General features: G+C 41.0%; 1 protein-coding gene across 1 annotated transcript in view; it reads left to right on the top strand.

Moving 5' to 3' along the window:
- The window catches only part of SPOPL (speckle type BTB/POZ protein like), a 771,896-nt gene that overhangs the window by 595,185 nt on the left and 164,245 nt on the right, over nucleotides 1–12,466 (top strand). The window contains exons 8-9 of the mRNA XM_044073670.1: nucleotides 1,892–2,034; nucleotides 2,130–2,183. Coding sequence (XP_043929605.1) covers nucleotides 1,892–2,034; nucleotides 2,130–2,183 — 197 coding nt within the window. The remainder of the gene's footprint in view (nucleotides 1–1,891; nucleotides 2,035–2,129; nucleotides 2,184–12,466) is intronic.

Consider the following 12,466-nt stretch of genomic DNA (forward strand, 5'->3'; position numbering starts at 1 on the left):
CAAAGCTTTGCATAAAACCAGAAATAATTGAAGAACAACTGTAACCATGATTTCTGTTCAGCAGCACAAAAGCCCTAATTCTGCTTAGTCGAAATAAAAATAGTATTTTGTTTACAGTCATGTACAGATTGTTATACAGTTATTTGATACCTTAAGAGTGAAGTAGTCAACCCTGGAACCTTTTTGTCTTTGTTATGTTGTAGGAGTGTCACTGTTGAATTTCAATGACTGCCAGGGCTTCATAAGTCCAGACCAGGATTCTGAGCCTGTTTTACTAAAAATAGAAGATTTCAATGAAACATAACTGTTTCACCAAAAAATTACATCAAATGTATGCTTTTCTGCAAGTTGATTGTATGCATTTTTCAGGGCAGTCACTTCTGCTTCCAGAAATAGTGGATGTGCGGAGAGGCAAAAAATGTGGTTTGGTGTTGCTCAAAAGGTACTCGTAGTTTTATTTAACCTTTTTAAGTATTTCTGCTGCTAGCAAGTTACCTTTGGTGGTGTGGTTTTCTGCAGAGTAAAACTATTACTAACGTCATACAAAACAGCAAGACTAGTATAAATCTAAAAGCTATCAAGCTTGGCAGATATATGACAGTTGAAGTTCATTGCAGAAGACAAGATTCTTTATCTTGAGGTTTTAGAAACAGGTTGACAAACTGCAGCTGGGAAAATGTGCTAAAAGCTTTGGTGCAAGAACAATTTGTGGAAGTGAATGCGAATGACAGGCAGACTGCCCATACTGAGCAGAAATGCAACTTGCAAAGCCACTAAGATGCTGGGGTGTATCTTTAGAAGGTTAGACTTCAGGGACAAGGAAAAGATTCCCCCTTTATGCACATCAGTTCAGACTACAACTAGAGTACTGTGCATTTCTGGAGGTTATACATAGAAGAAGAAATCAAAATGTTGAAAAAATTAGACTTTGCCGCAAGAATGATAAAAATGATGGATGACCAAACACCTTAAGTGAGAAATTAGGACTCCTCTCCTTGGAGGATATGCAGGATGGTGGCAATAATCAATGTGTGCCCACACAGTTGTTAGTATGAGGAGTGCTAAACATAAATGTTGGAAGAGCTGGATGGGTTCATATTTCATGTTAAGGGGACTTCTTATTCTAAATACAAACATGTAGCTGCTTCACATGAAGAGTGATCAACAAGGAAGTATGCTACTCTGATGAGAAATAAAGCAGGATGACAGACTCCTTGAAAGAAGCATTGAATAGGCAGCAAATAAACAGAAAATCAAGACAGAAGCAGCCTCATAAGTGAGGCAGATTAGTTAGATCATAAGGAGAGTTATTCTGGCACAATTATTGATGTATGTATTTGCTTTTGTTGGTTGGGAACATCTGACTGAGCAGTTGAAAACCCCCTTTACAGTGGAAGTGAGTGAAGAAAGCATAGCAACAAAATGAAGGTGGTGCAAAGATTAAAACAGGAATGATACAGAATTTACAAACAACATTAAAAATACAGAAAATTGCAGTTAGCATTTGGAAAAGTCTGCAGAATGTCACATCATATTCAAAATAGGCAGAATCTAAATTTACAGTATTAGAATGACAGTTATTTAAAATCTTGGGCGATATGTCATATGCTAGCATGAGGAGAAATTCCCAAGTATGGTAGTGTTTTAATACAGGAAGTGATGGCAAAATTCAGGGGTGAAGATTCTAAAGCGAATGCAGCCAATAGGAGTTCTGAGATTAAAGTATAGGAGGACATTGAAAGTAGAGGCTTACAGATAAATATATAATAGTTGAAGAGGAAAATTGAAAGGAGTGGTTAAGCTAACCAGAGGATAGCGTGTGTACAAATACACATACAAGTTTTGTGTGTGTATTCAGACCAGGATTTTAAGTTCTGTTATTGCTTTGCAGTATTCTCTAGAGCGACTCAAGGTCCTTTGTGAAGAAGCATTATGTAACAACCTTTCTGTAGAAAATGTTTCAGATGTATTGATTCTCGCAGATTTACACAGTGCGGAGCAGCTAAAGATGCAAGCTATAGACTTCATAAACAGGTAAACAGACAAGTTCTTTTTCAATAATTATTTCATTATTATTGCAATTTCACTGCAGTTTTAATGCATCCTTTTTACTACAATCATCACAATAGGTGCAGTGTCCTCAGACAACTTGGTTGTAAAGATGGTCGAAACTGGAACAGCAAGTAAGTGAAACTAGAATGTGGTTTGTTCTTAATCTGTTTGAATACTGTAGATATTATTGTTAAAAAGCAGAAATGAACAATGCATTTTTTTTATCTTCCAACCACAATAGGAACTGTACAAAGTATAATTTTAAATAAATATTTGCCATACTTGCAGTGAAGGGTATGCATTTACAGTGGAAAAGCTTCAAGTCCAGACCACGTGTTGCCTGATGTTATGTCACACCCTGTCTGTCCACTTTAGTATAGCAATGGGGTGCATCTTATGTCTCCATTTACCCTGGTTGTGCTGGCATGTACCTGGTCTGTTAATGTCTGTCCCTTAAGGAAAACAAAAAGGATGCTTCATGCTCATTAAATGATTTATACCAAGATTATATATTCCCCATTCCGAAGGCTGCATCGCCTTTCTCAAGCAGGGCTAGGCCATTCAGTCTCTGGGGTACCCATCCAATCACCCTGGCTTTGTTTGAAGAGTAATAATGTGTGTCTATACTTAACCTGCAGGGGAGGTTTGTTCCATAGAAGGGGGGAAGCACTGCATAATGAATCCCTTTCTTCATTGCATTTGATTTATCTGCTGGTAAAGATTTAGATCCCTTGTTCTGGTGTTTGTAAAGTTATTAGACTTGTGGATATACAGGTAATCAATTACAGCAGAGTCTGTAGTGGCACTGTAGATGAAGCACATATCATCCATCAAGCGTCTTTAAGGTAATGAGTAAAGGGATAGACATTTTAGCATCTCTTGGTAGCTCAGGATCTTTAAACCCATAATCTTATTGGCTGTGAACCTTTGCAACTTCTGTATCTGTTTGATATTTTGTCTACTATGGTACATCGTGGAGGGGACATAATTGACTGATCTAATCAAGGCTGAATATAAGAAAATTCTGAGTTTTTTTTTTTAAGAGCTGAATGACATAACCTAAGCTGTGATTTGTGATAAATAGAACAACTTTCTGCCTGCTGTGCTACATGAGTATTGACTGAGAGGGAACTGTAAACCCGGGTCCCTAGATCTCTGACTAAATTTTTTTATACCGGGACTATTGTCTTTATTTGAGGATACCAGTTGTTTGCCAAATGTAACAGTGCTATACTTATTCATATTTAATTTGAGATAATTTTCAGTACATAAGGTATTTACTACGGTGAGTTCTTTTAGAATGGTTCAGGTGTCAGACGGGGTCTTGACAGTAACAGCCAGATGCGATGTCTATTTTTTCCAATTCAGCTTGTGGATTGTTGGTTCTGACCTTGGCACCTTCTTCCATAACTTTTGATCTGATGCTTTGATTCCTCTCCTACCCGTAATTCCCTCCGTCTGCCTAATTAACCTCAGATCTTGTTTGCCACCTCATTCATCCAGACAAGTGTCCGAGAGCTACTGCGATCATTCATTATAAGCAAAAGACACGTGAACATTTTTCTTCCTGTTAAGGATTTGCAGTATAGTATAGTGAAAGCTGTTAAGTTTAAACTGCTTTAATGTTTAGGATTTTAATAGCTTTTTCATAGTTAACTTAAGAGTGTTTCTGGTGTGTTTCTAGATAGTTCTGTAGATTTCTTATTATTAGCATCATTAGGAAATAATAGTTTTTTTGATAGTTTTTTCATAGAAGTGTGTTTTTGGATTGCTGTGTAATTAATATTGGGAATTATTTATAGTTTCTGATGTCAGACAAACCTTCAAGTTTTAAAAAGTGTTTAGCTTGTGGACACAAGATGCCTCCCCAAGACCCACACACTCATTGTGTGTACTACTTAGGATCTGCTCACTTACAGGCAAATTGTGACATTTGTGCTGCTTTTGGGTCTAGGGCTCTACAAGGTAGTAGGGAAAACTGATTATAAAAGGCTTGCTTCCCCCACAGTCAGGATTTTCTGCTTCATTTATGTCTTCTGAATCCAGACCAGCATCATCTTCTCCCTGAAACTGATAGAGAAGAAAAAGGAGAAGGAAAAGGATAAGTCATAAGAAAAAATGTCTGTGGAAAAGAAATTAGATGAAAAAAAGACTGAAAAAGTCAAGGAAAAAGTCAACGGATCCAACTTGTCTGTCAAGTCTGGTACCCAAAACATTGAGGCAGTCTGATCCACCTATTAGCCTGCACTGAACTCCCTCTCCTTGAGTTAGTTTTTCTCCAGAACCAGTGAGCCCTCAGCGCCACTCACCCATTTTATAAGACAAACACCCTTCCAGCAGTCTTATATAGCATCATCATCTAGATTGGTCTGACCCAACAGAAGTCTCACAGAAGTGGACATTCCCAGTTGAATCTGTGCCATCATTCTGTCAGTCCTCCAGATGCCATCCCTGAAGGGAGGTCAGGGCACAGGCCCATTGACCCCATCACTTTTTTCTGTGGTACCAGTCCAGTTTTTAAAACTAGATGCCACAGGTCCAAACCCTTCCGCCACACTTCAGTCTGATACAAAAGACCAGGAAACTTCAGAGACAACTGCATTTCTTACTCTCGACTCCGATGCTGTAAGATCAAGACAAGCCCTGAGGTCGAAGCGTTACTGTTGGTTGGGTTCCCAGTGGTTGGAGTCAGCTCCAAGGTTCTTGGAGCCAACCTCGATTGGAATGGGAAAAACTTCCTGAGTCCTAGAACAGAAAGACTACTTCAGCTCCACTCACTGCATCAGCTTTTGAAGCTGTGAAAGATGGCTTTGACTGGGCCAAGAAGGCAGATCTGTGCACCGAGTTTGGATCCATCCCAGCACCCAGTGAAACCTGTTTTTATAACTCATTCAGATTGACAGGGGCAGTCAGAGCCCATGAGCTTTGAGACTGTTCGGCACTTGAGTTCCCAGTCTGATTCCCACTTGTCTCCACTAGAACCCCAGAAGCATGTTCCCAGGAAGCAGACATGCAATGAAAGCACATGCACTCCTGTCCTGAGTCAGTTAATAAAGACACAAATTTGGATTAAGGTGAAGGATCCCCCAGATCCCCCCTGGAATGCGTCACCTTTGGAGACATCCTAGAATTAATGAAGCAAAAGGGGAGGTTGTTCCACTGAAACTCCTTCCCTGGACAAATCTGTATTTCTCAAAGCTTTCACGACAGGCTCCTCTGCATCCTGACTTGTTCTCCTTCCAGTTGCTGTCATAGGTCTTATGGTGCAAAGGGCATGGAAGGATCCTGATATCATAGAACCAACCCCCCCCCCCCAAAAAAAAAAAAACAAAACAAGATATGAGTAGCCATGAAAGATAGAAAGCACTCTATGAAAGGACCCCCAGTAGATGGTATGGTTTTAGCAGCAGCCATAAGTACAGAACTGTTTGAGGAGAGTTCTGTCCATCCCTGTAACAGGGAGTCAAGGGCATTGGACAGATAAGGGAAACCTTTGCACTCAGAGGACTTAACTACCTTGCACACTTATCTCATTTTCTGAGGGACTTGATCAAAGAAATGTCCAAGTCCCTCTTGGGTAACATGCCTTTGGATGCTGAAAAAACAGTGGACACCCAAAAGTCTACCCTACAATCCACTTCTAATGTAGCCATGTGCCTGCTGTCCAACAAAGCAGATGGTACAAGAGGATCTGGCACAGACATTGCCATGCTTCACCATGCCTGGATACGGCTATATGATTTTGTAAAAATCTTTGAGGCATCCTTTATTAATTCCACCTTTAATGGTTCCATGGTATTCGGATCAAAAATTAGAGATGCTTACTAGGAGTGAGCAAGACTTCAAGACCCTCTCTGCTGTAGGAATCCTTTTTTCCACCATGCAAAGATCCTATTCCAGGAATCAAAGAGGTGGTAAGAAAATATGATTCAGAAAATCACAGCGTTTTCACCACAGCACTCCTGGGGACAGAACCCCACCCCCAAGGCAGAAGAGGGGGCAGCTCGAATGGACATTACCATAGAGGCAGAGGCAGACCACATAATTGGGTGTTCAGTGGACCTTTCACTGAGAAATCCTATCAGCACCCCTGAAGGGTTACCATGCTGCCATACTCTGGAGGAAGTTGCGGTGTGCTTAACCTTTCAACTACAAGCCTGGCAAATAAATAGTTTTAGATTCATGGGTGTTAAGGATAATCACCAGAGGCTACACCCTTCCCTTTTTCTATCCTTCATAGAAGAGATTAAAGATTCCCAACATTATAGCCAATCAGCTGGAATCTGCAACAACAGAAGTTTCAAAGTTGCTAGAAAAAACAGTCATCCAGTGGTCCCACCAGTCCAGTTAGAATCCAGAATCTATGCCATGTTCTTTTTAGTTCCAAAGAAAACAAGGGACCTCAATACACTATTTCACCTCAGCCACCTCAATCAGTTTGTTAGACAGAAGTAGTTCCAGATGGTCACAGTACAGTCCCTAATATCGCTGTTAAGGAAGGACGATTAGATGTTTTTTATAGATCTCCTGGATTCCTAACATCATATAGAGACACAAATGCAGTCTAGGAATTTTCTGCTTTTCCAGCTGGGAGCCAATCATTTTCAGTTCAGAGCACGGCCATCTGGCCATCTGGTCTCACCACTAGCCCCCGGGTGTTCATTAAGATTATGTCAGTGTTAGCGGCTCATCTCCAATTCCAAGGTTCCAGGTCTTCTCATATTTAGATATTGGCTTCTAACTGCTATTTCCACGGAGCTGTTGCTGCAACAACAAGCAGTACTACTCTATCTTGCAAACCTGTTAGGGATCACAGTGAATCATATAAAGAGCCAACTGTTTCCCATTCAGAAGCTAAAGTTTATAGATTGTCATATCAACACAGATGTTCTTCGTGTTTCACTGTTGCAGTCATCACATTTGGGTTATCTGCTTGCAGTAGCCCTCAGTCGGCCTGATTAACAAAGTCTTGGGTCCTGCGTCGATTGCTGTCTCCTCTTCCGTGACGTCAGGTTGTCAGGGGTATAAAACATGCAGCCGATGTCATTACATCAGTCTTTCTTGCTGTGCGGTGCCTGAAGCAGATGCAGTCCGCAAGTACCGGTCGGCCGACTCCTGAAATTTTCTTTTACGAGTTTCAGAACCGAAGTCTTCAACTAAAAGCGAAGTACCCCGTTGGGGAAACTTTTTCTTGCTCTAAACTGATGTCAGTAAAAGTAAATAATTGCATTTCTTGTGGAAATCAAATACCTCATGATTTTCATTCATACTGTATTCCTTGCGTAGGCCCTGACCACGACGTACCTCACTGTCAGTTTTGTGCCTTATTTAAACCACAAACTATTCGTCGTCTGTATATTTTTGCTTCTAAATATTTTGGTGCTCGGTTTAATTACCCAGATATGTCTTCGGTAAGCCATCTGACTACCGACATTCCGAAAAAACGCAAAGATAAAGACAGAGACAGGCCGCCGCGGTGCTGGTACACAGTGAGGCGCTTTCGCAGCCCCTGATACCCGCTACTTCAGATTCGCAGGCCTCTACTGAGACCCATTCGGAGTCCGGTATGCCGCAAGATGCTTCAACTGTGGAATCTGCGGATGTCTCTACCTTGGATGGGTCCAGAGCCACTTTGCAGGCACCAGCTAATGAGGGTGCATTCAGGCCTACGGACTTGCATATTAAACCGATACCATGTTCTTCTTCAAAGCCTCAAACTCAAACCATGCCTAGAAAACTGACGCCCAGACCCACATGGTCAGGCTTCTATGCCTAAAAAACAAATGATAAGAATGACTGAAAACCTTATTACTTTATTGAGGGGAAGCCAACCTTCCCCCTCTAAGAGACCTAGGACTGAGTTTGCTTATGATACTTCTGACCAGGATTCTGAAATTTCTGTTTCCTCTGATGACCAGGATTTACTCTTATCTACCTGTGAGGATTCTGATGCTGAGGACTCTATTCCCTCTGCTCCCCCCAGAGAATTTCTCTTTTGGTGAAGCCTTGCATACTCTCAGGGAGCATTTTTGTTGGGAAAGTCAGGATTACTCTGTTTCTAAAAAGAGGCTTAGGGATTTCTTACTCCTGCCCCAGCACAGGCCTTTAGCTATACCTCCTGTACTGGACATTGTAGATGAAGCCTTTTCGGAATCTAGCATGACCCCTGACTCTTTACCTCCTGCTCCCAGAAAACTTGATAGATATTACAGGGTTCCTGACTCTCACAAGTTCCTTTTCAAAGATCCTACTGCGGATCCTGAAACCATTTCACAGGGACCCAAGGGCATTAAAGCTACTACTGCCAAAAATCCTACCCCCTCTGACAGACACTCCAGGGTGCTGGATAGAATGGGGTAAGAAGTTATACACTTCTGCAACTTTGGCCAGTAGGGCCTTGAATTGCCAATTTCATATGTTAAAGTATCAGCAGCATATTATTGGATTGCTTAAACAGAAAATGATGTTGATTCCTGATTGTGCTGAAAATAAGGATTTACAGGATTTAATGCATTCTGCTGGACAAGTTGGTAAACATACGTTGCAATGTGGTTTTGATTCATTAGAGGCATCTTGCAGGGCTGCTGTAACTGTGTCTGTACTTAGAAGGCATGCTTGGCTTAAGGAGCAATCCTTGCCAGATTGTTAAAGTGAAATTACTGGATGCTTCCTTAAATCAGGACCGCCTGTTTGGGAACAAGACAAAAGAAGAACTAAAAGATGAAGGAAAAAGCTAAATCTATGCAAACCGTTATACAAGTACAACCTCCAAGATTTAGTAGGCATTGGCCTTCTAAGAATTGGTCCGTTCATGCCTCTTCCAGACCTTCTCAGTTCAAACCCAGATCCAGCAGAACATCCAGGCTTCAGTCCCAGGGGACGCACAGGACTAAGCAGTGGGGGGCCTCCACTTCCAAATCTGGGAGTAATAAAACTCCCCCCTATGGTAAACCATCTAAGTGACTTTTTTTTAAAACTTCCAAGCACTTCTCAATTGACTGCCCCTTTGGGGGGAAAGATTGCACTTCATGCAAAGAACTGGGGACTCATTACCCAGGACAAATGGGTTTTAAATATAGTGTCCCAAGGATACAGATTTCACTTCCACACGTTAACAACACCAACTGGGTGGCCAGATCTACCCCGAAATCAGTGGGCAGAGGCCCAAAAGCAAGTATCTTCTCTCTTAAGCATGGGGGCTATTCAGTTGGTACCAGAAGAGGAAAAGGGACAAGGTTTCTACTCGAGACTTTTCCTGGTACCCAGAAAAGACAATTCATGGCGTCCTATCCTGGACCTGTCTACTTTAAACACCTTTCTGGTGATTCCAAAATTCAAGATGCTGACTCTTCACCAGTTGCTCCCTATGCTAGGCAAAGATGCCTGGTTGGCAACACTAGATTTAAAGGAAGCATACCTGCACATCCCAATCAGAGAATCTTGCAGAAGATACCCACGCTTCAAAGCAGGCTACATGCATTATCAGTTCTCTTCACTGCTCTTTGGCTTATCTACTGCGCCCAGGGTATTCACAAAGTGCCTAGCTCCAGTTATTGCATTTTGCAGGCAAAAAAATATTCAAATATACCCAAACCTGGACGATTGTCTAATTCAGGCAGAAAGCCAGAACATACTTTTGAATCATCTGGCCTTTGTAAAAAGAGTTCTGACTTGTCTGGGGTACACCATAAACGAAAATAAATCACACCTGGTACCCTGTCAACAAATGATATTCCTGGGAGCAAGCTTGAATATAACTTCCCAAATGGTTTACCTCACGCCAGAGAAACAAATTCACTTGACAACTTACTACAAACAAGTGGCCACAAAAACCCTGCTATCTGCAAGACAAATACTACAAGCCTTGGGGTTCATGGCCTCCTGTATTCTTCTAATTCCATATGCAAGACTGCATATGAGGAAACTACAATGGTATCTAAAATGCCTATGGTGTCAACACACTCAGGATCTAGAAGCAATGATTTCCATCATACCTTGCCTATGCCTAGAATTCCTTTGGTGGGCAGAGGCCTGCCACCAAAACAAGGAACTACCATTCACACTACCCCCTGCCGCCCAAACCCTAACAACAGATGCATCAGACTATGCATGGAGGGCGCACCTGGCAGGGAAGTGCATTCAGGCCCAATGGAACCTAAGTCAAATGCACCTGCACATCAATCTAAAAGAAATGTTAGCTGTACAGAATGCTCTGACAGCCTTCAGGGACCACATTCTTCCAGGACAATTAATGGTAAAGACGGACAACACCACTGTTATGTGGTACATAAACAAGCATGGGGGGTACACATCCTTACTCCCTCTGCAGACTATCCATGGCATTGTGGAACACAGCCTTGAGCTACAAAGTGCATCCACAAGCTCAATTCCTGCCAAGAAAACTAAATACACTGGCAGACGGACTAAGCAAAAATTTCATGGACCCACACGAGTGGAAACTGGAACCAAGGATTTTCAACATGTTGACAAGCAAATAAAAAGGCCAATGATAGTGTTGAAAAACAGCAACAAGGAAGTAAAGTCCAACACTAAAAACGTCTGAAAAAAGCAGCCGCACACAGCTATAATACAGCCCGCGATTTATTACAAAAAAACGGGCAAAGTACAAACAACTGAAATGACGGATTTAGCGCTTTCTTCCACCTAAAATGTGGATTTCATCAGAATCAACTACACAGGTTTCTTAATTAATTTATCAGTTTTTTGGCGCCAAAAATTCAACCTCATATATAATTTAAAGAACCATATACCTACTCAATACATAAATAACACTCTAAATAATAAAAATAAAAAAGAAATAAAAAACATGTTATTGTCAGTACTACATATTCCTAAGCTTTATATGTCAATTAATACAACCTCTAATTCATTATGAACACTTGCGGATATTTATGATATTTGATATGTATGTACATTTATCCCCATAGAGAGTTATCAGTTCCCCTATGTATGCATTTTGGAGCATGGACAGTTGTTTAGTAGTTTCTTTAGCTATTTTTGTAGTAATTAATTTAGTAATTTATTAATATTTTACTATGCTGGTATACATTACATTATTATTTATTATGATTTAGTTTTTTACATGATAGTATGACGTATGAGAGTTAGTAATGAATTAGAGGTTGTATTAATTGACATATAAAGTTTAGGAATATTTAGTACTGACAATACCATGTTTTTTATTTCTTTTTTATTTTTATTATTTAGAGTGTTATTTATGTATTGAGTAGGTATATGGTTCTTTAAATTATATATGAGGTTGAATTTTTGGTGCCAAAAAACTGATAAATTAATTACGAAACCTGTGTAGTTGATTCTGATGAAATCCACATTTTAGGTGGAAGAAAGCGCTAAATCCGTCATTTCAGTTGTTTGTACTTTGCCCGTTTTTTTTGTAATAAATCGCAGGCTGTATTATAGCTGTGTGCGGCTGCTTTTTTCAGACGTTTTTAGTGTTGGACTTTACTTCCTTGATGTTGACAAGCAAATGGGGGAGCCCAGAACTATCAATTGGAAAAATTTTGCACAAGGACTCCCCACAGACAAGCTTCAAAAGTGGATGCTCTGTCCTTCAGCTGGAAAAACATAACAGTTTATGCCTTTCCTTCTTTGCTTCTGCTCTCCAAAGCACTACTAAAGATCAAACAAGACAAACCAAGGACAATTTTGATTGCATCAGACTGGCCACACCAGCACTGTTACCCCCTACTGTGCAGTGTGTCACTGCTGGCCCCATGGCACCTGCCTTAGACTCCTACCCTGCTGTCTCAGCAGGAGAACCAGATTCTGCACCCTCAGCTTCAAACACTGAGCCTAGCAGCCTGGCTAATTACTTAATCTCTTCTTTATCATACCTCAGTAAACCAGTGATGGATATCATTTTAGAGGCAAGGTGGCCTAGTACTAGAAAATCTTATGCTGACAAATGAAAAAGATTTTGTGCTTGGAACCAGTCTCAAGGAATGAGAGCACAGCTTTGCTCAATTTACCTCAGATTTTACAATACTTAACTGAGATGCTTCACAAGGGCCTATCTTTTTTCCTCAATAAAAACTCACACCTCAGCCATTTCAGCCCATTACAACACAGAATCTTCCCTCTTCTCTCATACACTGCTCAAGCAGTTCCTCAGAGGGGCCACAAATTTAAGACCACCCTGGAGAGCTCCCAACTCCAGCCTGGGTCCTTAACTTTGTATTGGAGAAATTCACCCTTCCTACTTTCGAGCCAGCTGCTACTGCAGATTTAAAATTCCTTTCCTGGAAAACAGCTTTCCTTTTAGCAATCACTTCAGCAAGAAGGGTATCTGAATTACAGGCCCTTGTGGCAGTGGAGCCTTTCATCTTTCTTGCGGACAGAGTGTCCGTCAGGACCAATCCCTCTTTCATGCCAA

Source organism: Protopterus annectens, chromosome 6.part0, assembly GCF_019279795.1.
Source record: "Protopterus annectens isolate FY-2018-M chromosome 6.part0, PAN1.0, whole genome shotgun sequence".
NCBI classification, from domain to species: Eukaryota; Metazoa; Chordata; order Ceratodontiformes; family Protopteridae; genus Protopterus; species Protopterus annectens.